General features: G+C 39.6%; 1 protein-coding gene and 1 non-coding gene across 5 annotated transcripts in view; one reads left to right on the top strand and one right to left on the bottom strand.

Moving 5' to 3' along the window:
* Window positions 1–25,283, top strand: part of LRP2 (LDL receptor related protein 2) — a 190,112-nt gene that overhangs the window by 112,780 nt on the left and 52,049 nt on the right. For 3 of the 4 annotated variants that reach the window (XM_024756639.1, XM_024756637.1, XM_024756636.1), the window contains 14 exons: window positions 3,174–3,283; window positions 5,376–5,553; window positions 7,591–7,804; window positions 8,962–9,198; window positions 11,159–11,347; window positions 13,036–13,956; window positions 14,089–14,254; window positions 14,611–14,769; window positions 16,044–16,330; window positions 17,041–17,244; window positions 17,817–18,059; window positions 20,788–20,913; window positions 22,055–22,174; window positions 24,762–24,893. In XM_024756639.1, coding sequence (XP_024612407.1) covers window positions 3,174–3,283; window positions 5,376–5,553; window positions 7,591–7,804; window positions 8,962–9,198; window positions 11,159–11,347; window positions 13,036–13,956; window positions 14,089–14,254; window positions 14,611–14,769; window positions 16,044–16,330; window positions 17,041–17,244; window positions 17,817–18,059; window positions 20,788–20,913; window positions 22,055–22,174; window positions 24,762–24,893 — 3,286 coding nt within the window. The remainder of the gene's footprint in view (window positions 1–3,173; window positions 3,284–5,375; window positions 5,554–7,590; window positions 7,805–8,961; window positions 9,199–11,158; window positions 11,348–13,035; window positions 13,957–14,088; window positions 14,255–14,610; window positions 14,770–16,043; window positions 16,331–17,040; window positions 17,245–17,816; window positions 18,060–20,787; window positions 20,914–22,054; window positions 22,175–24,761; window positions 24,894–25,283) is intronic. The other variant, XM_024756638.1, reaches the window with a different exon arrangement.
* TRNAR-CCU (transfer RNA arginine (anticodon CCU)) lies at window positions 15,603–15,675 on the bottom strand. Its single transcript has one exon. It is a non-coding gene; the product is annotated as a tRNA-Arg (tRNA).

Genomic DNA, 25,283 nt, shown 5'->3' with positions numbered 1-25,283 from the left:
CTAATGCAAAGGGCTGGTCTTGGGAGAGCGACAGTAGGGTGACAGTCCACTGCTCAGGATGAGGCACCAGTTAGTAAGTTGGTTCTCTTTGGGGCGTTCAGAAAGATTAATGCTTAAGATAGGAAGGTACACAGCAGCTAAGTGGCTAATTTAGAGCAGATTTGCTAGGAGGAGTGCTTATTCGATAGTCAGAACAGTGCTTTACAGTTTACAAAGGTCTTCCGCAAACATCATCTCATCCAATCCTTACAACATTCCGGAGGGCAGGCAAGTGTAGTAAACGGTCACAGTGACGGGGACATTCGCAGTACGCATGCAGTATGCTCATCTCAAGCCGGGTAGAATCAGCAGCTCCGAACGTGAAGGGAACCTTGGAGCCTCATCTGGTTCAAGCTCTATGTTAGATGAAAATCTGAAGCCCACAGAAGCTAAGAAACTGGCTTAAACAGTCAGCTTCACTGCCCTGATTCTGGGGAAGGTGGGTGGTCTAACTTTGCCTTGTTGTAAACCACAAGTTCGGCAGTCTAGCCTGCTTCAACCCCCTTTGACAGTGACAGAAGGTATTTTGCACAACCTCAACGAAAAATATCACTGACCCATCAAAACACAGGCAATATTTACTGCCCAAGACCTTTAATACCAAACTCACATTCTAGAGTCCACTCAGTAGAAAACTGTCTTCATTCCAAATGGCAGTTAATCTGCTCCTGCTTTGTAAGTGGGGTCTTCTCTTTTGGACTGATACTCTTCCAAGAGCAGGGCACGTGTCTTCTCCATCAGGGTTAGATACAACAGAAAAGCACCAGTTGAAGAACTGAGTATGTGCGTGTGCATGTGTGTGTATTGGTGAGGCCACTTTAACCACGGAAACCTAGAGTTGGTAATTGTGCTCCAAATGCAGTGAGGTCCAGAGGAGAGAGAACTTGCTTTGGAGTCCTGGCTTCGAGTCTGGCTTGCTTGCTCCTTTATGCATTCATTCAATAAGCACTAGGAAATGCTTTCCATGGGTTGGTGCCATGGTTAGTCCTGGATAGTCAAGGATGAATCAAACATTTGTTTTCCCTGCTTTTAAGAAGCTCACACATCTGAGAGCTAGACACCTAAACAAATATCTTTGCTCCAGTGTAAGTGTGATATGTGTGTTGAATAGAAAGAGAGTGATTAAGGACAGAAGTAAGTGTGTGGGGAGAGAACGGTGGGCTTCCCCCAAGAGGTTACTTGAGAGCTAAGTCTTGAAGGATGACCATCCTTTATTTCTGCATAATGAAGAAGTAGGGAGAAAAAAACAACAACACTTGAATAAAGACCCTGAGATATGAAAATGCATTTTGTGACTAAGCACGGTGTTTACTCACAGGCTGTTTGACCTTGGACAAATTATATAACTTCTCTGAGTCTGTGCTTCCTTATCCATAAAATGGGGTTAACAGTTCAGTAAGTAAAAGTACTTGACGCTAAGGTATCCTGCGAATACAGAGCCCTGTTTCCCTCAAATCATCAATATATTTAGACTATCCATAAAGGTAAATTGCCCCTTTAGTGTTTTTATCGGTTTTTTCCTTTGGTGGTATCAATTGTGACTCTTCCAGATGAATGTTAGATTGATTAAAAAAACAGAAATTGTGTCCAAGTACTGTTTTCCTGTATGATATCCGTTCCAGAGTAGGAGAAACTCACATTTAATTCCAACTCTTCCGCTAGGGGTAGCTGTGTGCTCACTCACTAAAAGCAATTCTGTAGCTGAAGAGTGAACCCTACAGCATGGCCGTGCGTGAGAGAGCTCCATCTCTGCCAAAACACAAGTTTCACTTTGTTATAAAGCAGAAACTAAGACACCATTATAAAGCAATTATACTCCAATAAAGATGTAAAATTTTTTAAAAAAGGAAAAAAAAAAAAACCACAAGGAGACGGACTTCTCTTTGAACCAAAGCCATCCTTAGGGAAAGGAGAGAAATTGCAGCAGGAAGAGGCAAATTGAAAAGAGAAAAATTATTTTAGTCCAAATAGGAGAGAAACGTACCACACAGGAGAGAGAAAATATAGAGAGAAGAGTGAGGGAGAGAAGGGTGTGTGTATGTGTGTGTGTGTGTGAGAGAGAGAGAGATGTATATAGATAGAGAGGCAGAGATAGAAACAAACACAAATAATCAGTTTGTGTTGAAATGTAATTTTATAGAAAAGCCTTCATGCAAATCAAAAGGTATTTTCTTATTTCTTAAGAGTTTTTCTCATCTCAGACTGTCTCAAGTGCATACCAAAATAGCCTTGTTTCTATAAGAAACTGCATCTAGTCCAGTAATCCATATCCCTCTGTGGTGTTTCACAGTGTTATAACACTGTGGTTATAACAATTCTAGCAAGATTACTTAAAAACATAACATTGGGAAAACCACAAATCCTCTCTAGGCCTCTTTTTCATCACATTATGTGAGCATAATAATGCCATCTATCTCACAAAATTACTGTGAGGATTAAATCCGATAATGCTTAGTATAAGGCCTGCTACACAGTGAGGTCCCAATAAATGGATCAATAAAAAATATTGAACACAGTTGCGCTGGGTGCTGTGCGAAGCACTTTACATGCATTGTCTCACGTTCCTGGCACCTCTATGCAGAAGGGAATTTGTCATCCACATTTACTGATAAAGTTCAGAGAGGTGAACTTACTTGCCTCAGGTCCTATAGTCAGATCTGGCCGGGTCAGGATTTGCACTCCGGCTGTTAACCTGGCACAGAATTCACTTTAACTCTGTGTAAATTTGGACTGTTTGATCAACTGTGTTTGCAGTGATGGGCCACTGCGTGCTATGGCCCAGTCACTGGGGTACAGGAGACCTGGGGGGTTCCCACTGGTCTTCCAGAGTTTTCTCATCTTTTTCTGTAGTTTCGCTCAGGCAATGATTCTGTATGTTCACTCATTTGAATCTTTCTTTTATCCGTATAAATATCCTCTCCTGGAACTTTAGGTGAATTGAAAATAGAAATTTGAGAGGTGATTTTTGTTTTCTTACTCCCATTTTCTAAGCCGATTTTCTCATAGCCCTGAAAAGCAATTAGGGATTATCTGAATATCACGCAAACCCTCCCATTCACCACAATCATGCTTTGAATTCGTTGTGTGTTTAAGTTCTTCTTCATCATAGCTTTCTTTATTTTCCCCTTATATAGGTTTTGACACTCCGAGGAGATGTCAGATACGGAAAAACACTGATTACCAATGATGGGACGAATCTTGGAGTTGGTTTTCCAGTTGGCATAACTATTGATCCTGTTAATGGGTGAGAATTCATTCATAAGTAGTGTCTGTCTTCTATACAGCACCACCCTTGTTAATATTATGGTCTAATAAAATGGAAGATTTCAAACGTAGGGCCTTTTCTGATTTTATATGCTGACATTTGAAAAATATAGATCTCAGTAAGAAAGAAATAACTCTAAGTTATATTTAATGTGTATTGTGTTCTGTTTTTCAAATTAGTAACATTGAACTTAAAATTAATTCCAAACAAATAAAAATTTCAGGCATTTTAAAATAGAATTATAAGAATGAACAATAATGCATTTTGACTTTGAATGAATGTGGAAAGTTTTAAGGGGGTGGATAAACACTTGAAATAGACCTTGAAGGATGAGAAGGCTTCCAGCAGGTGCAGGATGGGTTGCAGCTGAGAAGTGGTACTTGAGGCCAAAGAGCAGTGAAGGCCCAGAGACATGGTGGCATTTAACATGATTGTGTAGAGGGCTGGAATCAGAGACTTCGAGTAGGGGGCAATTGACTAGATGGGAGATACAGCAGCTAAAGTCTTTTGGGGACAAATCAGAGAGGGTCTTTATTTTTTTTTTTAATATTTATTTATTTATTTGGCTGCGCCGGGTCTTAGCTGCAGCACATGGGATCTTCTTGCCTCGTGCGGGATCTTTAGTTGTGGCATGCGAACTCTTAGTTGTGGCATGTGGGATCTAGTTCCCTGACCAGGGGTCGAATCCGGGCCCCCTGCATTGGGAGTGCGGAGTCTTAGCCACTGGACCACCAGGGAAGTCTAGGGAAGGACTTTAATGTCATGCTAAGGAGTTGCATTGTATTTTTTTTGAGAAATAAGGAGCCAGCAGGGAATTTGGAGGAAGGGAATGATAGAACCTAATCTGTATTTTAGAAAGATTGATCGGAACTGGAGTGGAAAGGGTCAGGGGAAGGAAGAAAGTGTTCAGTCAGGGATGAGAGTTCTTAGCTAAGTTTCTGTAGCTTAAATTTTTAGTGAACTCAGAATTCACAAGAGTTTTGTGACTCTGTCCAGAAAACTTCTGGCAGCCTGGCATGGGAAAGGAGAAAGAAAAGAATGACAGGAACTCAGGGTTAGTAGTTAGCAAGTAGGCACAATGGGAGATCATGAGAATAAATCAGAATATTGTTAAAATGGTTACAATGGTATGAGGTCCAGGCATAGAGGGCCTGAAGGATTGAGAGCTCAGACAAGTTTTAAGCGCAAAGAACAGGTTCAATGGAAGAAATAAAATAGGAGCAAGGAAGAGATGGAAGAGTTGGGTTGAAGCAGGGAATTTTAGAGTCTGAGAACTTAGAGGTAGAGAAGTTTAGAGTTGAAGAGGAGGTTCATGGGATGGGTATCTTGGATTGGTGGTGAAAGAGGTATGCATATAAAGATGATCGGAATTAAGTGTTTCGAGGACTTATAGGGAAAGAGTGTGAGAGGGTTGTCTGTTGAGGCTGTAGCAGGAGGCGAGATAGAAAGGAATGAAAACTTGGATTCGAGTCTAGAAGTTATGTCCTCACTGTGAATGGGAAGCAACCCTCGTATATTTTAATGAAGTTTCATGGATCACGGATTTGGTAATACTGTGTGCTGATTAGGGTTCATGTGTACACATTGCATTTTCCATCACGAAAATCAGAAAATAAAGTAGCTGGTCTTGTGGTAGATGATGTGGAAAAGAATTAAATAAGAGGGCTGAGAGGTGATCAGGGAGGCACTTGACCACATTTACATTAGCTTTGTCCTTCCTAGTGTGCTGGGCATACTGAGTCTTTGAAAAGGATTGACTGTTGATACAGGCTCTTCTTAGTCTGTGAACTTCCTGTGTGACCAAGCTAAAGGATTGCCCACCAATGGAAAATGGTATCCTGTATCAGATACCATCTTAAATGGCCTCTCCCCCAATAATAACTAAGAAGTATACAGACATTAGAGAACACTGAGTAAGGACTCCTCCACATTGGATGTAACAAGATATTAACGTTTCAGACTTCCTGCCGTGAATGGTGTGCATCTTGAGGACAATAAAGACATGTTTTTCATTTAAATATGTAGTGAAAGCATCTGTTTCACTAAATGCCTTTGTTTTTCATGGTTGTAGGAAACTGTACTGGTCAGACCGAGGAACCGACAGTGGCATTCCCCCCAAGATTGCCAGCGCTAACATGGATGGCACATCTCGAAAAACTCTCTTTACTGGGAGCCTTGATAATGTGGCGTTTATCACCCTCGATATTGAGGAGCAGAAACTCTACTGGGCAGTCAGCAGCACGGGAGTGGTATGAGCACGCTTTCTAGTCTGTTGTTCTTCGTTGCCGAGCTTGCACAGCTGACATTGATTGTTCTGAGTTGTCTGGCAGTGGTTCTCAAGAAATCTCACTTGGCCATTTGTACCAGTGTTTTATTGCCCTTTCTCTCAATAACTTCTTTCCCTGAAGTCCAGTTCTTTATAGTGTGTGCATGGTTCCTTACAGAACGTATATTTTTTCCTTCATTCTTTCTTTTTCTTCAAGATAAAATAATTCCATTTCTCATTTCGTATTTGTCCTTTAAGAGCCCTTTCTTTCATGTTTCAGTGATTTCAGTGCTTTTCTTCGCAAGTTCTCAAAGGCTCTCCGATTGCACAGACTAAGAAAAAAAAAAAAATAGCAAGCTTCTGAGCTCAATGCCCCCTCACAGCTACATATGACGCTCTAATGTCCTAACATGGTAGATGGATGTGTGAAAACTCCCTTTCCTGGTAATTTTAAACTCCAAGGTGGAGTTCATTACATTCTGCCATAAGAAGCAGGAACTATAAATTCCATTCATTGACAGAAATAACATTTGATCTTCACTACTGTGCTTATGCAGCTGAGCTGGGACTGGGCACATAGAAGGTGCTCAGTAATAATTATTGCTCAACTAAAATATTGTTTTGGATGTTGAGTGTGTGCTAGTCTCTTCCTTGCTTTAAAGAACAGGAGTGATTTCAGAGCCGTCTTTGACATGGATGCTCTCCATAAAATTGTCCGGTAGGTTTGGTTTTCAGTTCATGACAGCTCGCTGAGTACTCATTTCACTCCTGATATGTGTTTATAATGTTGAAAAAGAAGTAGGTGATGTGTGTGAAAGCACTTTGCAGAAGCTCGTGCCACATGGTGTGGCTTCTGCTTACAAATTAGCGTGTCCCAGACCAGACTCCCCAGGCCCCTCCCCTTCCTGTTTCCACATCTGCTCCGCTCTCTGGAATCTGTGAGCTGGTTGGTGGTATGACTCCGCATCCTTTCTCCTAGGCTAGAACCCACATGGTCCTCCTTCACTCTAATAACCACATCCTTATTTAATCATCACAAAATCCTGGCAGTTTGTCCCCATGCCTCTTCTCTCAGGTCCAGCCTTTTTCTGCCACTTCCACCATTCTGGGCCACTTCTCTCTAGCCTTGACAAGAGCACGACCCTCACTAATGAACCTGAACCTGTTTTAGTGATGGAGGCATGTGGTCTTCATAAAACCACAAGGAACCCTGGAACCCTGGCCCAGATAAGTAGCTCCAGATACTTCAGCCAAGCGTGGTCAGCTCATCTGGTCCTGGTCACTCCCTCAGCAGCTCCCCTCAGAGCTTATCTCCCCTGTTCTCTACCCTTCCGGAACCTCTGTCTGTTTCTAGGGCATAACCTGCTCTCATAACTGCTGGGTTCCCTTGTCCAGGAAGGCAGGAGTCACACCCCGTTTCTCTGTTACCAGCACTCAGCTCAGATCCTGGCGCAGAGGAGGCACTTGAGACAAGTTTCTGGAATGAAATCAAACCAGCTATGTCTACATTTTGTTTTTCTTCCAGAGCAGAATGCTTGTCACTTCCCGTTAGAAACTTCATTCTTGAGTTCTTTTCTAGTTCATCAGAGTCATTTTGACTCAGGCTTGTTACTGTGCTGATATAACAGTGCTATCTTGCTGTCTTGCTGTGAGTGTGTTGAGCACGTTTCCTATCTCCGTTGCAGAAATAGTTGGTGAAGATGTTAAACGCAGGGCCAGTTAGACATTAAATGTGTATTATCCTTGACCAGAATATCACATGCAGGGATTAGTCCCCTATTCGTCACCATGCCATCTGAGAAAGTTGATTGGCTTATTTGGATTTCAGCTTCATCGTCAGTGAAATGGGCACAATGACGTTTGTCTCACCTATGTAGATGTGACTATCAAATATAGTCGGAAATCCCTGGAAAGGAGAGAGTGCTATATACATGTGAAACATTATTAAGAGAATATTGGTTTTAAACATTCTCCTCATTGCGCCATGAAACAGTCAATAATGAAAATTTTGATCTTTCAGATTGAAAGAGGAAACGTGGATGGTACAAATCGAATGATCCTGGTAAACCATCTTGCCTACCCCTGGGGACTTGCTGTCTATGGCCCCTTCCTTTATTATACCGATGAAGAATATGAGGTCATTGAAAGGGTTGACAAGGCTACTGGGGCCAACAAAATAGTCTTGAGAGATAATGTCCCAAATCTCAGGGGCCTTCAAATTTATCAAAGACGTGGTGAGTATTTGTCATTGAAACATACATACTCATGGGTGTATATATATTTATTCATGGGTGTCTGCACACTGACATGCCCACACAACAAACCCACATGCGCACAAAACTGTGTGCATACACATGCATGCAAACTGAAATTACCCCAAGATATTTAAAAAATTATAGCCATGTCTTAAGCATGGCTAAGTGTCAAAGACTAAGCTGGCATCTGAAAGGCCAGATTGACTGCAGAGTAAACTTACTCCCATTCTTTCCACGGCACTTTAAACTCCTTACTTTGCTTTTATTTTATCGTACTCCCTGACATATTATGTATGTGTTTATCATCTGGGATCTTCATTGGAAGGTAACCTCCATAAGGACAGGTATTTCGTCTGTCTTGTTTCTTACTCTCTCCCCAGTAACTAGAATAGTTGCTGGAGCATTGGAGGTGCTCAGTAAGTATTTGTTGGGTATCTGCTGGGAAAGTGATTAACATGATAGAATTTTTTTAATCTTAAAAGGAATACTCTTAGATGTTGCCTTTTTCAATAGGTTTTTTTCCCAGAGATAATCTAACTTCTGATTGGCCCCTTTATATTAACATTATGATCTGGAGATTATTTTTTATAATTTTGAAATATTTTATAGCTTTTAGTCCCTAGCCAAAGATTTGTTTGCTGTCCTATAACCTAGGTTTGTTACTTGGTATTATTTTATTACATGTTCAAAAAGCCCTTAAATATTCTTATTTAATATACTTTAAATCAAATGTTCATCACAGTGTTGATCATGTAATTAAAACTGATATAATTTAAAATGCCAGTACATAGGTCAAGAGGGCAAAAAGAGAAAAAATTAGAATTTGTTGACTGACCTCCCTAATTCCTCTAATTCTTGAATGATTTGTGGAAGAAAAACAATTGGTGCTCCATTCTCTATTATTATATAATATATAAACTATATAACTATTATATAGTTGTGGTCCTGTTTTAAACCTCTGTACGTGTTAATTCTATAAGCAGTAGGCTCTCCAATATTGTTTTTAGGTTAAATCAGATTCCATGTTTTGTTACTTACTTTTATAATGACTTATTTGGTGACTCAGTTGAAAAATTTGACATGGAGTGGCAAGTAGGTGGGATGAAAAGTTACAAACTAATTTTGATTTCATTTAGGCTCCGAATCCTCAAATGGCTGTAGCAACAACGTGAATGCCTGTCAGCAAATTTGCCTGCCTGTACCGGGAAGACTGTTCTCATGTGCCTGTGCCACCGGATTTAAACTCAGTCCTGATAACCGGACCTGCTCCCCATATCACTCTTTCATTGTTGTTTCCACGCTGTGGGCAATCAGGGGCTTTAGCTTGGAATTGTCAGATCATTCAGAAGCCATGGTGCCAGTGGCAGGCCAAGGTATGCCAACTCCAGTATAAGTCACATTTGACTCCATCTGGTGCCATGTTGAAGTCCTTGGTACCATAAAGCATTTCTCCACGTCTGGATTCGGCACATAAGGAAGCTTGTTTATCCTGCTTGATAACCATATTCACATGTCCTCATGACTCATCTCTGTTTTCTTATCTCTAAAAAGTCATGGATCTAAGTTACCATCTTGTAAATAAAGTCACTAAGTTTTTCAACCAACTTTTCATTTTGAAAAATATCAAATGCAGAAAAGTTGAAAAAATGGTATAGAGAACATCCTTATACCCGCTAGATTCAACCATTCTTAACATTTCACCACATTTGAGCCTTCAATCTCTCTGTGTGTTTATGTGTGTATACATACATATACATATATTTTGAATGAACCTTTCGAAGATATATTGCAGATATCATGACACTTCACCCCTGTCTACTTAGCATGCAGCTTGAAGGGCATTATCATCTAATTCATATTTTTTCCTGTTGGCCTCATAATATTTTTATAGCTGTGGATTTGTTCCAGCCAAGATCTAATCAAGATTCACGCATCGTATTTGGAATGTCTGTTTTGTGTCTTTTGATCTGTAGTAGTTACCCCAGTATATTGTTATGACAGTGATTTTTTTGAAGAGACAACCCTACTGTCTTTTTAGCATCTCACATTGAGGATGTCTGATTACTTCCTCATAGTGTCGTTTAACTTGTCATTCAATTTATACCCTGATTTCCCACGAAATGAAAGTTAGGTCTAATTGCTTGATTAGATTGGGGTTGAACACACTTGAGAAGAATCCTTCACAGAGGAAGCTGTGTCCCTGATACAGAACCTCATTAAAAAGGACATAATGTCAGCTTGTCCCCCTCTTAGTAATGCTTAAGCTTGATCACTTGGTTAAGGTGCTCACCGTGAAGTCTCTGCTTATTTTCCCCCTTTGTAATTTGTATGAAATCTTTGGGGTCACACTTTGGTACCCATGAATGTGTTTTTCCCTAGGCACCTTTTATTCATCGGTTTGAGCCATTGATGATCCTTGTCTGAAATGATTATTTAATTGGGCATTGCAAAATGGTGATTTTTCTTGTTCTATCATTCCTTCTACATTCATTCTCTTTTTAAAATAATTAATTAATTTTTGTCTGCATTGGGTCTTTGCTGCTGTGTGCGGGCTTTCTCTAGTTGCGGCGAGTAGGGGCTACTCTTTGTTGTGGTGTGTGGGCTTCTCATTGTGGTGGCTTCTCTTGTTGTGGAGCACGGGCTCTAGGCGCTCAGGCTTCAGTAATTGTGGCATGCGGGCTCAGTAGTTGTGGCTCACGGGCTCTAGAGCGCAGGCTCAGTAGTCGTGGCGCACAGGCTTAGTTGCTCTGTGGCTTGTGGGATCTTCCCGGATCGAACCCGTGTCTCCAGCATTGGCAGGCGGATTCTTATCCACTGCACCATCAGGGAAGTCCCTACATTCATTCTTCTATAAAGGAGAGCTCTCCTTTTTACTGTCACATGCACTCAAGTTTTTATATTTTTAATTCAGTGTAGAATCATTTAGCATAATTATTCTTTTGATGCTCCAGGCAATCCATTTTGGCCGGGGAGAGCCTCTCAAAGTGGCTGCCTGTATTTTTTCGACATGATCCCATTAGTGTTCGAGTGCTTCCTTGTTTCTTGGTCTAATAAATATGTTCCAGGCTCACCTTGTACCTTCCCTTCCCAAACCTATAATTAGCCATTTCTCCCAGGAGCCAGTGCTCTTTACTGTGGGAAGTGGTTTTTAGAAACTGAGATCCGGGGGTAAATGTGCTCATTGCAACTGGGAAATAAATAGCTTTATTTCATAATGGGGGCATGGTTGGAGCAGGGGGGTTTGGGAATGAGTTTGAGAGGAAGGGCAGACATTTTTAAAACTTCTAGTTCAAGCTAGAGTATTGTTTAATGATCTTTTCTTAAATATTCTAGGACGAAATGCACTGCACGTGGATGTGGACGTATCTTCTGGCTTTATTTATTGGTGTGATTTTAGCAACTCTGTGCCATCTAATAATGCAATCCGTAGAATCAGACCAGATGGGTCTAGCTTTACAAACATCATTACAGATGGGATAGGAGAAAATGGAGTCCGGGGTATTGCAGTGGATTGGGTAGCAGGTGGGTAGGCTATATAGTGATTTTATTGAAAAGGCTTTTCATGTTTGCATTTCTTATTTATTTATCATCTTATTTATGCTATAAAGTTTAACATAAGTGCGACAGATCTGTTTTTCTGAATGTTTATTGGGATTACTTAAAATAGATTGAATTGTGTTTTTAGAATAAACGTAACAGACTTGTGTCTGTTAATGATAAGGTGTTTCAGCTGACAGATTCATTAGAGATTATCTCATCTGCTTCTATTATTAACAGGATCAAACTGTAGGCAAAATGGATAGAAATATTTAATTATGTAGGTTTATTTCCCACTTAGATGAGCATCTAATTTCTAAATTAGAAATGTCTAAATTTTCAAAGAGAAAGGGATATCAAAATATAATGTAAACCATGAAATATGACATTTACTTTAAAGGTTAGCAATTTTACTTGCCGAATTCTTAATTGCTTCCTCATGTTAATGTATGAAAACCGTTTTGATTATTAGGTACTTTATTGTAGTTAAATTGAAATGCCTGACCCAATATTACATTAACTTAGCTATACTGATTCATGTACTTAATTTTGGATTACCACTGAATTTTAATGATACACTGACAAACAAATGTATTATACTTCTAGAATATAATCCCGTTATATCAAAATAGGTATCACTGTGTGTTATCAAGCTTGGCAAATAGATATCACTTAGAAATATTAAAATATATTATGAAAATCTAGATACTATAATAGTTAATTGCCAATAGTAAACATGGTAATATGGTTAGGTAAGGCTTTAATTTGGTTCTTAAATTCCATTCTTGATTACAAATTTACTACATTATTTCTGAGGATAGAGATAAAACAAGGGTCAACAGCCTATAGCCTGTTGGTCAAATGCAGCCCACCACCTGTTTTGTAAGTAAAGTTTTGCTGGAACACAGCTATGCCCATGCATTTATGTATTGTCTATGATCGCTTTCATGTTACTGTGGCATGAGTATACTGTATACTCTGCAAAGCCTGAAATATTTACTCTTTGGCCCCTTACAGAAAAAGTTTGCCAACCCTTAGTAGCAGTACAACAGACTTCTGACTACGTGGAATCAATGCGGGCTCCCTCTCTATTCCTTAAACTATCTTCCTGCCATGCTTTTTATTCTAGCATTTACATTGTTCTTTAGTGCCCAAAGGCAAATGGCCTTTTGTTTTGGTGACTTTAGAAGGTCCTTGGGATGAAAACCTCTACACTACTTAGAAAGGCAAGAAAAGATCTCGCGTTAATGCCAAACAGAAAGAGCATTTGATGACATAGGTAACAACCTGAGATATTGCTGGCTCTCACTCTTTGCTCCTTTCATCATGTTGGAGTAGAAGGTATGTCATGATAATGAGTCTTTGAAAATTCAGGTAGAAGAGGAAGGACATTCTGGAAAATACACCTTTCAGTAGAAAGTGGGTTATGATGTTTGCTATGAATTCGGATCTGCTTTAGAAGCTGAAGAGAGTTACATTCTCTTTAAATGTGAAGAAACAATCTATTTAGTTCCTAAGAGTAAATATTTATTTTTCTAAGTCTAAACTGAGATATTAACCTATCATCCTGGAAAAGACAACATATACTGACCCAAACCTCAATCTTACAAACGGTATCTTCTTCTTCCTTCTTGTTTTTCCATTCATCAGCATGCTCTTTCATTTTTCTGCAGGAAATCTTTATTTCACCAATGCTTTTAGGTCTGAAACACTGATAGAAGTTCTAAGGATCAATACCACCCATCGCCGTGTTCTCCTTAAAACCACAGTGGATATGCCCAGGGATATTGTTGTAGACCCCAAGAACAGATACCTCTTCTGGTCTGACTATGGACAAAACCCAAAGATTGAACGTTCTTTTCTTGACTGTACCAATCGAACTGTGCTTGTATCAAACATCGTTGCCACACCACGGGGCTTGGCATTGGACCTTAGCAATGGCTACGTTTATTGGGTTGATGATGCTTTAGATTTAATTGCAAGGGTCAGCATTGATGGAGGGGAATCTGAAGTAATTCGTTTTGGCAGTCGTTACCCCGCTCCTTATGCCATCACTATATTAGGAAATTCCATCATATGGGTAGACAGGAATTTAAAAAAAATCTTCCAAGCTAGCAAGGAGCCATATAAAGCAGATCCACCAACAGTTATAAGGGACAATATCGACTGGCTAAGAGATGTGACCGTCTTTGACCAGAATGCTCAGCCCCGGTCACCAGCAGAGGTCGACGACAACCCTTGCTTGGAGGACAATGGAGGATGCACCCATTTCTGCTTTGCTCTGCCTAAACTGCACACCCCAAAATGTGGCTGTGCCTTTGGGACCCTGCAAGGTGATGGCAAGAGCTGTGCCATTTCATCAGAGAATTTCCTCATCTTTGCCTTGGATGATTCCTTGAGGAGCTTACACTTTGACCCTGAGGACTATAGTCAACCTTTCACAGCAATAAGTGTGGAAAGAATTGCCGTGGCCCTAGACTATGACAGCATAGATAACAGAATCTACTTCACACAAATTTTACAATCTGGAAAAGGCCAGATTTCCTATGTCAACCTGAATTCAAGGAGCAGTTCTCCCACCGTTGTTGTTTCGGGTAAGTGCACGCTACGTGTAGCTTATCTTGGAAGGAGACACAATAGGGTCAACACACGTGGATAACCCAGGGGTTCTAAAATGCATATTGAGACTCTAACTTCTTTTTGTGTTTTTGTTGGTGTATGTCCAGGCATAGGGAATCCTGAGGGCATTGCCTTTGACTGGATCAATAGAAGAATTTATTACAGTGACTACACCAACCAGACAATTAAGTCCATTGCCACGGATGGGTCTAAGCACACTGTGATAGCCCGAGTTACAAAGCCAAGAGCAATTGTGTTAGATCCTTGCCAAGGGTATGCCATGGTCTGCTTATTTCTGGAGGGAGTGGGGTCTGAAATTATTTTATGCTCATAGAGAGCCAGTGTTTTGTGGGCTTGTAGCACTGTAGCTACAGATTCAAGGGTGAAAGAGCATGAGTGACTCTACCTGGGATGGAACTCCCATTGATGCTAGGAAAATTGGCAGCATACTAGCGAATTAATGCTCTGACTCAGTAAATCCACATTGGGCAAGTTGTATGGATGGGAATGGAGTAGGGTTTCATTTTGCCATATTGGTGTCAATTTACAGTTAAAGAATGCTGCCATCTTTCTTAAGTAAAAAGAGTGAGGTTCTTTGTGATGAATTATGACTCCTTTTGGATCACTAGGTACATGTATTGGACTGACTGGAGTACTAATGCCCAAATTGAGAGAGCCACACTGGGAGGAAACTTCCGGGAATCCATCGTGAACAGTGACCTGGTCTGGCCCAACGGGCTCACTCTGGACTATGAAGAAGGCTGTCTCTACTGGGCAGATGCTAATCTGTATGTGTCTTTGGTTATTCCTGCGGGTGTTGATGAGAAGATTTCTTCCTCCCTCTTCAAAAAAAGAGGGATATGCATAATGTGATGAAATATTGGTGAATACATCTGTGAAAACTGATCTATATCATGAGGTTGAATAACTGTGAACTGAAGGCATCTAAAGATGCATTACTAGACAAGTTAATTTCAACTATAATTACAAATGTAGTCATTCAATTTATAATTTACGGGCCTCATGTAAGTACCATAAAATCTGAATGACTTTTCAATGCACACTGATAGTAAGTTTTCTCTGGGCTTTTAGCGTTCAGTATCTTGTAAAAACATTTTCCTTCAGTCTTTGTCTTTTCATTGTCTTCTCAAAAAAGTTCTTTCTTCTGTGCCAGCTTCTTCTCAATTTCATAGTGTTTTGCTTATAAACTTCTGTCAGCTCTAATTTTATATGTAACTCTCCAAGTACTCCTGAAATTACTCACATTCCAATCATCCGAATGATTGAAGAGATGAGATGATTTTGTTTATTATGGCTGGTGTCTGCATGGTGGGAACCTTAACTTTTCTTGCTTATTTTCTTATGATTTTGGTCTTGTGCCACTGAGCACCTAACAACTTCATCTTTATTTTCTCACTTGAAACAAAGCAGTGATGTTTTGTGTCTAAGTTTGGATCATTCTAGGTAAATATCTCAAAGTAAATGACAAATGGAAAAAGTCATTAAGGGAGTGGGAAGGGAAAAGTAATTCACATTTAAAAAAAATATATTTATTTATTTGGCTGCATCGGGTCTTAGTCGCAGCATGTGGGAATCTTTAGTTGCAGCATGTGGGATCTAGTTCCCTGACCAGGGATTGAACCCGGGCCCCCCGCATTAGGAGTGCGGAGCCTTAGCCACTGGACCACCAGGGAAGTCCCATGTAATTCACATTTTATTGAGTGACTACTCTGTGCTAAACACCGAGTTCCATGCGATACGTGTATTATTTCATAATGCTCTCCCGTTTTCAAATGTTAGTCTGGTTCCCTTTGTAGGATTACTCGTGGGTTATATTAATATGTGGAAATCAATGATTTATATAGGCCATTGTTTGATAAGCAGGTGAAGTTCTCCCATTACCAGAAGAAACATTTCTTGCTGCCATAGGCTGCACTTGAAAAGAAAGCTGGGGGCTTGTGTAAAGCCATGGTTGGGCTCAGGCATTGGGTTCCAGCTGAGGAACGTATTCTTTCTGGATTCCAGCTTTTTTTTTTTTTTTTTTTTCCCATCTTCCTTTTAGGCAGAAGATTGAGCGCATCACTCTACAGGGCCTGGAGCGGGAGGTCATTGTCAGCAGAGCCAATAATCCTTTTGGTTTGGCTGTCTATGGCCAGTATGTTTACTGGACTGACTGGTTCAATAAAAAAATTTACCGAGCAAACAAATATGATGGGTCAAGTCAGACTGCAATGACCACGACTCTTCCCTTCCTGCCTAAGGGTATTCGTGCTGTCGTGAAGGACCAACAGCAGTGTCACAATCCTTGCGATCAGTTTAATGGGGGCTGCAGCCATATTTGTGCACCAGGTAAGGCACTGGCCATGAAGCTAGACTCATGGAGAGTAATAATAATGATGACCACTAGTAAGGAAGGCTGAGGGAATATTCAGCTCTAATAGGAGAAAAAATTCTTTTTGTTTTCAGAGTAACTTATAAAATAGATTTCAGGGTTTGTATGTTGAGAAGAAGACTTTGAAGGGTTTCTTTTGTATTCCATGTGGAGCCTTCTTACAAAGACATTTTTAATTCAAGCTTGATGGAGGTAGAAAGAAACATGCAGGTTAGGCTGCTGCATCTCATGTCTTGAATAGAAATTTCATCAATGAGCTAACGTTCCTTATAAAAGGATTTAATTCTTTCACTTAGGAGGTACAGTTTTTAGTGGATATTTTAGAGTGTGGTGTGTGCTTCAGAAGTGTGTTTTATAGAGAACAACAAATTCATAGGAAGACGTGCCTTTTGAGACTGTTGCTTTGCAGATTTTGCTGAGAAGGTAGAATCATTGCTAACGTTTCAGTGAAGACGAGATAGTGGTTTAAAGATTAAGGTGAAGTAGCCACATTTATTAGAAATTGGTGGTGGTTCTTATTGATGGAAAAATGACTCAGAGTAGAGTTTCCATGGCTTGTCTTATAGCGTGTTTAATATAGAAGCTGTGGCCAATGCTCTTCTGGAGGAGAAAATATGAATGTTTGCTACACAAATCTTTAGCTTTTCCTGGGCCTACCTTTCTTCAGGTCCAAATGGCCCTGAGTGCCAGTGTCCACACGAGGGCCACTGGTACCTGGCCAACAACAATAAGTACTGCATCCGGGATAATGGTACAAGGTGCCATAGTTCCAAGTTCACCTGCCTCAATGGGAACTGCATCCCAGAGCAGTGGAAATGTAACGACATTGATGACTGTGGTGACAGCAGTGACGAGCTGGAAACTCTCTGTGGTGAGTTGGACTCTTGGAACTTTTGTTAAGAACTCACAATGTACCAAGTGTTTGGTCCTTTTAGAAGTGAAAAACATTTACTCTGAGAATCTAGACTTGCACTTTGCTTAAATCACACATAAGCTGATATATGTGCTGTGAAGTAGTGTATGATGCTTTATTAGGAAGCACCTCTATAGTGGTTAAGAGCAAAGGTGCTGGATGCCATTTACAGTCTGTAGAGGCCTGGGAAAGTTACTTAACCTCTCTGAGCCTCAATCACATTAAAGCATTGTGTTTGAAAACTTAACGTGATTAAATTTAATGTGATTGAGATAAACTTATACATTGAGATGGTAGAGAAATGGAGTGACTTTGCCATTTGCTTAAAATACTTCATTTGCTAAAAGAAGCATACAAAATATTTGCTTAATCTAACTAATTTAAAGTGTTATCTCACTTTGCATGCAGTGCGTTTTGCCTTGGAAGGTAAACCCAAAGTGTCTTATTTTATTTGCTTGTATCTTTTTAGAAAATGGGATGATGCTTTAATCCAGAAGCTTCTTCAATGTTTTTTTTCCCCCTCCTCTTAGCGTATCACACCTGCCCTTTGACAAGCTTCACCTGTGCCAACGGGCGATGCGTCCAATATCGTTATCGTTGTGATCACTACAATGACTGTGGTGACAACAGTGATGAGGCAGGGTGCCTGTTCAGGGCTTGTAACGAAACCACGGAATTTACTTGCAGTAATGGAAAGTGCATCCCGCTTCACTTAGTCTGCGATGGAATGGACCACTGCCATGATCACAATGCTTCAGATGAGAAAAATTGCTGTAAGTTCATCTTCAGTACTTGTGCTTTGGAGTCTTGAAGTCTTAGAGCTTGGGAGATGAAATTTTTGTATAAAGACAATGCATTTTCTGAGAAAAAACCCCATAGTATTCATCTAAAACATACATTTCATTTTAATACAGTCTACTAAGCGATTTTTTAAAACTATTCTACCTAGTATTTGAATTATTCACCTAAATTTATGGATCTGTACAACCATTGACTATTTAACGTACAGTATTTTCTCCTTGGTTTATACATCTGACGGTTTTAAAGCTTTACCAGTGGTTACTGACAAAAATGATTGATTAATGTGTTGTGTTTAATGTTTGTTGTGCAAAAAGGTATGTAGTACAGTGTTGACTGAAATGATTTGTCTCTTTAGTTTTTCTGGTAAATTGCTTTTTAGTGAATTGATTTTCCAAAATTTCTGGGATTTGCACTTTAGAATCTTGAGAAAACAAAAGGGCGGAGCGTGAGCACAAATGTATTTTTAGTTTGGGTATATCTACACTCTGCGGCATGTGGGATCCTCCTGGACCGGGGGCACGAACCCGTGTCCCCTGCACTGGCAGGCGGACTCTCAACCACTGCGCCACCAGGGAAGCCCCCAAACTTTATTTTGGGTATTTTAATGCAACTCCCAGACATACATATCACTGATAAAGACCTTCTGAAAAGCAACTACTATGCCAGTATTATGCCCAACAAAATCAACAATACTTATTTAATATCCTCTAGTACTCAGTCCATATTCAAATTTTATCACTTGTCCCCAAAATGTCAACAGTTGCTCTGTTCAAATTATGATTCAGGCAAGGTCTACACATTGATTTAGGCTGGAATTGAGGCCTAGTGATTTGATTACATTAGACTCAATTCTTTGGGCAAGAACACTTCATAGGTGGAGCTATTTCTTGTCGTATCACATAATGAAGCACATAATGCTTGATTGTTCCACTTTAAGTGAGGATGAAATTAATTAGTGAATTTAGAAGTCAGCCTGAATCTTCCCTTAGGAAGTTCCCATCAACCTTTCACCCACTGGTTTTAGCATCCGTGGATGGTTGTTCCATAAATTCATTATTACTTTAAGGGTTACAAAATAGACATTTAAAAATTTTATCGTTCCTTGCACATTTATTAGCTGACGTTCCATAAAGAAGAAATTTCCCTCATTAACTATTTTGTTACCCTGAAATAAAATTCTGCAGCGTAAATGTCTGATTCTTTCCCTTTGTCATTTTTGAGAGTAATGAGTTGGTGACCAATGAGCACTAAGTTTTTGCTTTGTTTTGTTTTTACTATTGTGTTAAACTCATGGATTTTTACGTTTTTGAGTTGAAATGCAGTGAAGTAAGTTACTGGTTTCGGTGCTTAATTGTTCTATCTTCGGCCAGCAGGAACCCTGGTAAAGTTGGGTTCTCTGTTATTTTGACTTGACCCCATTCAGTCTTCCATAGCTCAGACTTGTACATTTCCTGTCTCAGACCTGGAATTGGCCTCATTCCTTTTGTGGTATTTAAAAATTACCACAGTGTTGCATTACCCATTCCTATTTGGCTTTTATTGCTTCTAGGCCTTTTTATTGGATAGAGCTAGGAAATACAATTCTTAAGGGGAAAAAAAACGATATTGGTATTTTCCGTTTTAATTTGAGATAACAGGTTTTTTACCTTTTGGATTTTATAATCATGTCTCTTTTACTTAAAAATCTTGGTTTGTAATAAGTGACATTAACATAGTCACTTATTTGCTTTATTCTATAATAATTTCAACATGCCTATAATAATTTCAAAGTAACCACACAAATACAATTAAAGATTTTAGGTCCTTCTTGTTCTTAGATTATTTCCCACTAGGAATATGCAGTCATCTGTTACTGTTTCCAAATTTTAGGAATTGCTTTTCTTTATCTGTTTTTATTTCATTATGTTTATTTATACAAAATAATGTGCATGGTTTCATAGTCAAAATTATACAGCAAGGTGCATTCACAGAGTCCTTCTTCCTTGTCGTCTCCACCCTGCTCCCTCCATACTATTCTCAATCTGTTCATAGGGGTTACAATTTTCATTAGTTTTATCTTTTCATCATTGTTTTTAGTGTAAGCATTTCTTTCTTGCTAGACATACACATTGCCATCATTTTTCTTACACAAAAGATAGCCTAGTGTTCTTCTTTCTTTCTTTCAGCGGCCATGGCTCACGGGCCCAGCCGCTCCACGGCATGTGGGATCTTCCCGGACCGGGACATGATCCCGTGTCCCCTGCATCGGCAGGCAGACTCTCAACCACTGCGCCACCAGGGAAGCCTCTGCTTTCTTACTGTTAATATATCCTGGAGATCATACCATCATTCCTTATCAATATACAGAGATCTTCTTCATTCCTTTTTACAGCTACATATTACTCCATTGTGTGGATATGCCATCATTTATTTAACCAAGAGTGGGGAGTCATGCTGATGCTATTAAATAATGAAAACAGACAATTACAACTATAAAGCAGCCTCCCCTCTCCTCCATGGCCTGTGGTATCAGCTGGAAATATCTCTTTTTACTGTAGAATGTATGGCATCCCATAAGTGTCATGGATCATGCCTCTGTGATAGCTTTGAACATCCTTCCCTTCTGGTGGTTTGATTCTGCGATAGATCTGTTAGCGTGGACGTGTATGATGTGTATGTGGTGGGTAAGTTCCAAATGTTTATCTGGTTGTCTTTTTCAAGCTGATCGCACGTGCCAGCCTGGATATGTAAAATGTATGAATTCAACTGTTTGTATTCCTCATCTTTTCTTGTGTGATGGAGACAACGACTGTGGAGATATGAGTGATGAAAACCCCATTTTCTGTGGTAAGATAAAACTGCTTTTCCTTCTGTGGTTCCAGGGATGCATGTCTTGAGCTAATGCAAAGATACATCGCCTGGGTGTTTGGGCTAATTTCAATTTGTCATCTCAAATTGACCTTGTAAGTAGATTCAGTAGGCAGTTACTTTAGGATGTAATTGTAGGGGCATAAGAAGCCCCTTCTCTCTGTTCGCTGGCTGGATGCCTGACTCCAAATATTTCTTCCAGAGACCAGCTCTAATGCCTAACTTTCTACAATTAAAGACCTTTTGTCTTCAGGAACTCCAGGCAGAATCTGCACATTGAGCCCTTGTATTTGCTCTCAATACATTTGTAGTAGCCATTAGTAACTGAAATAATTTTTCTCTCTTTTTCATATGTTTGACTTTCAGAAACCTTAATTGCATATTTAGCCATTTGGTTTAATCAAATAATTTCCTGTATCTATTAAACTAAAAGGCCTTTCTTAAGCACGATGATTTTGAGACTATTGGTGTAAATAGATGCATCCTTTAAGAACTTAGTGATTGTCATCAGGCCAGGTTACAGTCCAAGAGCAGAAGTCAGCTGTAAAAACAGCAGCAAGAGGTAGCAGAAAATCTAGAAAACACATTAGACCAGGACTACCTCAGGTTATGCGAGAAAAGAATCAATGTTCACGTGTAGGCAGAGTCATTTACTCAAATGAATTATAAGGATGATTAAAAGCAGAACTTTGCTAACTCTCTAGAATCATGGTCTAAGATGGCTAAAAGATTGTGTGTAGGGTGAACTCAGATTTGGTTATATTGTTGATTTTGCTTTTCAATAGCATTTATTTTATTTTATGTTATGGCAGAAAACATAGAACCAAGTTTTCTTTTATCTATAATTTGTGATCTCATGTGTCAAAAAATAGTCTTTTGGTATTTCTAACAAATGCAATTCATTTTTGAACTTCTGGAATTTAGAAAAAAATTCTGGGAAACTGGAGTGGTATTGCTCTCCCATACTCTTCCCTCCCAATGGAAAACTTATACAAAAACTCATTTCCCAGGCCTCAGCCTTCCTTTCTTGGCAGCTCGTATCCAGATCAGAGATACAGGCAGGTTATTAGGAACAAGCTTGTGTGTTGCTCATGGGTTTTATCTTCTTTGCCTCCTGCAGTCTCTAAGTCGTGTAAGAGCGATGAGTTCCACTGCACGTCTGGATCCTGTATTCCTAGCTTTTGGTTTTGTGATCACGAAAGAGATTGTTCTGACGGCTCTGATGAACCTGACACTTGTGGTAAGAGAGTAAGCAAGCATGGGAAGCATTGTAATGCGGCTGAAGACCCTCTTCCGACTACTTCAAATATAGACTATGATTCTGGCTGCGGAATGTTTGCACTCCTTGCTGAAACCACTCAGCAGACATTCATTAAAAACCTGCTCATGCAGGGCACTGGGTGGGTTGCTGATCAGGATCTGGAGGCTGCTGATCGATGCAGATGAAAAGAGATTATGTTGGTGATGCACCTGGTACCTGCCTGGCTTGTAGAACTCAATTAATTGTAATTGACTCTGAATTGGAATTTCTGAACTTGGCTGAGTTCTGACCCATAAGACTGTGGGAGGATCCAAGAGTGATTGAAATCATCATATACAGGTGGAGGGGGCATACGAGGGGCACATATTTCTTTCTGTTCTGTGTGCCAGCTGAGGAGGTAGGGTCCATGGCCATCTGAGCTTCCTGAGATGTTCCAAGGACCTTCTAGTTATATTCTTAGAGGCAGTTATGTGTTGCTTGTGTTTGAAGGCTACTGTTTACCTTTGCAAGTCCTAATCTATATCCACACACAATTTTTTTACATAATTTAAAAAATACAAAGGTAAAATCTAATACATTGCTTTTTTGTCTGTCAATATTGCTGTATAGGGGTCAGCAAACTATGGCCATGGGCTAGCTGCTTGTCTTTATAAATAAAGTTTCATTAGAATGCAGCCACATCCTGGCTATGGCTGCTTTTTTGCTACAGTGGCAGTGTCAAGTAGGCGTGACAGAGAACATATGGCCTGTGAACCTAAAATATATACTGTCTGGTTAAGAGAGAGTTTGCTGACCCCTGTTACAAAGTCTTCGTACTCCTGTTTAATGGCTGTGTGATATTCCATTGAGTGGTTATATGATCATTGAGTTAACTGCCTCTATTTTAAGCATTTAGATTGCTTTATTTTTTTTCCTGTATTATAAATATCACTGCAGTAAGTACCATCACATATAAAGCTTTTTTTTGGAGTGGTATTTTCTTTTTATAAATTTATTTACTTATTTTTGGCTGCGTTGGGTCTTCGTTGCTGCGTGCAGGCGTTCTCTAGTTGCGGTGCATGGGCTTCTCACAGTGGTGGCTTCTCTTGTTGCAGAGCATGGGCTCTAGGGTGCACGGGCTTCAGTAGTTGTGGCACACAGGCTCAGTAGTTGTGGCGCACGGGCTTAGTTGCTCCACGGCAATGTGGGATCTTCCCGGACCAGTGTTCGAACCTGTGTCCCCTGCATTGGCAGGCAGATTCCCAACCACTGCGCCACCAGGGAAGGCCCTGGAGGGGTATTTTCTTAAGACCATTAGCCTAGTTTTGCAGCTGAATTCAGACTATTTTCTATTCCTATCTTCCCTCAGGTTCAAATTCTGTGGCTAATAGAATGTGATATTAGAAGCTCTTTGCCAATTTCTTTTTCCCCAACACTAAGAGTTTTGAGAAAACAAAGGGCACATAGAGTTTTGAAGATCTGTAAGGGAAATAATTAATAACTGTTAGGTGGGTAGAATAGTCTTAGAGATTGGTTTAAATATATGAACTATTGGTTCAAATATATGAAGAATAAATATAGTTTCCAGACTTCTCCATGGGAACAAAGGTCATAGTAATAGCAATTAGTACCAACTGTCTGACATATTAAAGAGAAGTAAACACACAATCTAATATGAATGTATTCTCATAATATGCAGAGATATATTTTTTTCTAGTTTTATTGAGATATAATTGACATACAGCACTGTGTAAGTTTAAGGTATAGAGCATGATTTACATACATCATGAAGTGATTACCACAATAAGTTTGGTGAACATCCAATACACAGATATTATTTTAAAGAAATAGTAAGATGTATATAAAAGAGTAAAATCCCCATTCCTTCAGCCTCCTACAGTCCCCTCCCTCCCTAGACATAATCACTATTAAGTGTGAATTCTTCTTATCTTTATCTATATATCCTGACATGTAGTTTTTAAAACACAAATAGGACCTTACTACATATATTTTTTCTGCAATTTCCCCCCGACTTTTTTTTTAGCCTAACAGTAGCTTGTCAGTTAGAAAGTGCAGCTCTATCTCATTCCTTTGCACTGCTGAATATTGCTGTAAAGTATGGGTGTTCCATGTGTTTTTATCCCTTTCCCAGCTGATGGATATTTAGGTTGTTTCCATTTTTTCACTATAAGACATAATGCTAGCATGAACATCCTGCATATGTGGGAAGATTCTTATAGGCTAGATCTCTAGGAGTAGCGTTCCTGTGTCAAAGGGGATATGTTTCTTTCAAGGCTGTATTGATATGTACTCTTTTCTTACCAGCTTATGAAAGGTCATGTTTCTCCTTACTGTTATTATTGTGCTGTATTTTTAGTGGTTAAAATTAAATTTTCTTTAGTCCTAGGCTAATTTTGAGGGGTCTCTGGGTTTATTGGCATATGACAACTTGATTCGTTGACATGTGGGAAATGATTAAAGAACTCTAATTGGTGTTCTAGAAAGCCCATGCTGTAGTAGGCTTCTCTCAAGATTCCTGGACTGCAAACCACTCTTCTCACCAAGAGTGCTTTTTATATTTTTTCAGAGTTTTCTGAGCCAACATGCTTCAGTGATGAATTCAGGTGTGACAATAACAGGTGCATCCAAGTAGAGTGGGTCTGTGATGGTGATAATGACTGTGGGGACATGAGTGATGAGGATGAAAGACACCACTGTGGTAAGTGCAAACGACCAATTCCTCTGCATTGTCACATTCTAGGGAAACTCAGTAGATTTGTTTTTCTGTCTTTGGAGTATATGGTTGTCAGAGAGGTTCCTCTTTGTTGAATGCACACAGATAGAATGTTACCTTTATTTTTACGCCCAAGAATGTTTGATATCATCCACTTAAATGCTTTAAAAGGATGAAAAATGATTTTAATGTTTACTTTTTTTCTGTTGCATTTAGATAATGGAAATAATGTCCTACATTTCTAGAACAGATAAAGAGAACTCAGTTGGCCACTCTTAATAGCAGTTTTAATAGCGTTGCAACTAACTGTGCCTCCAGTTTTATCCATTATCCTAGAGCTGTTAGGGGGTGGGGGGGTCATTCCTTTTAAGTGAA

Source organism: Neophocaena asiaeorientalis, unplaced genomic scaffold, assembly GCF_003031525.2.
Source record: "Neophocaena asiaeorientalis asiaeorientalis breed wild unplaced genomic scaffold, Neophocaena_asiaeorientalis_V1.1 scaffold6, whole genome shotgun sequence".
In the NCBI taxonomy this organism is placed as follows: Eukaryota; Metazoa; Chordata; class Mammalia; order Artiodactyla; family Phocoenidae; genus Neophocaena; species Neophocaena asiaeorientalis.
This window is presented reverse-complemented; position numbering and strand designations above follow the sequence as displayed.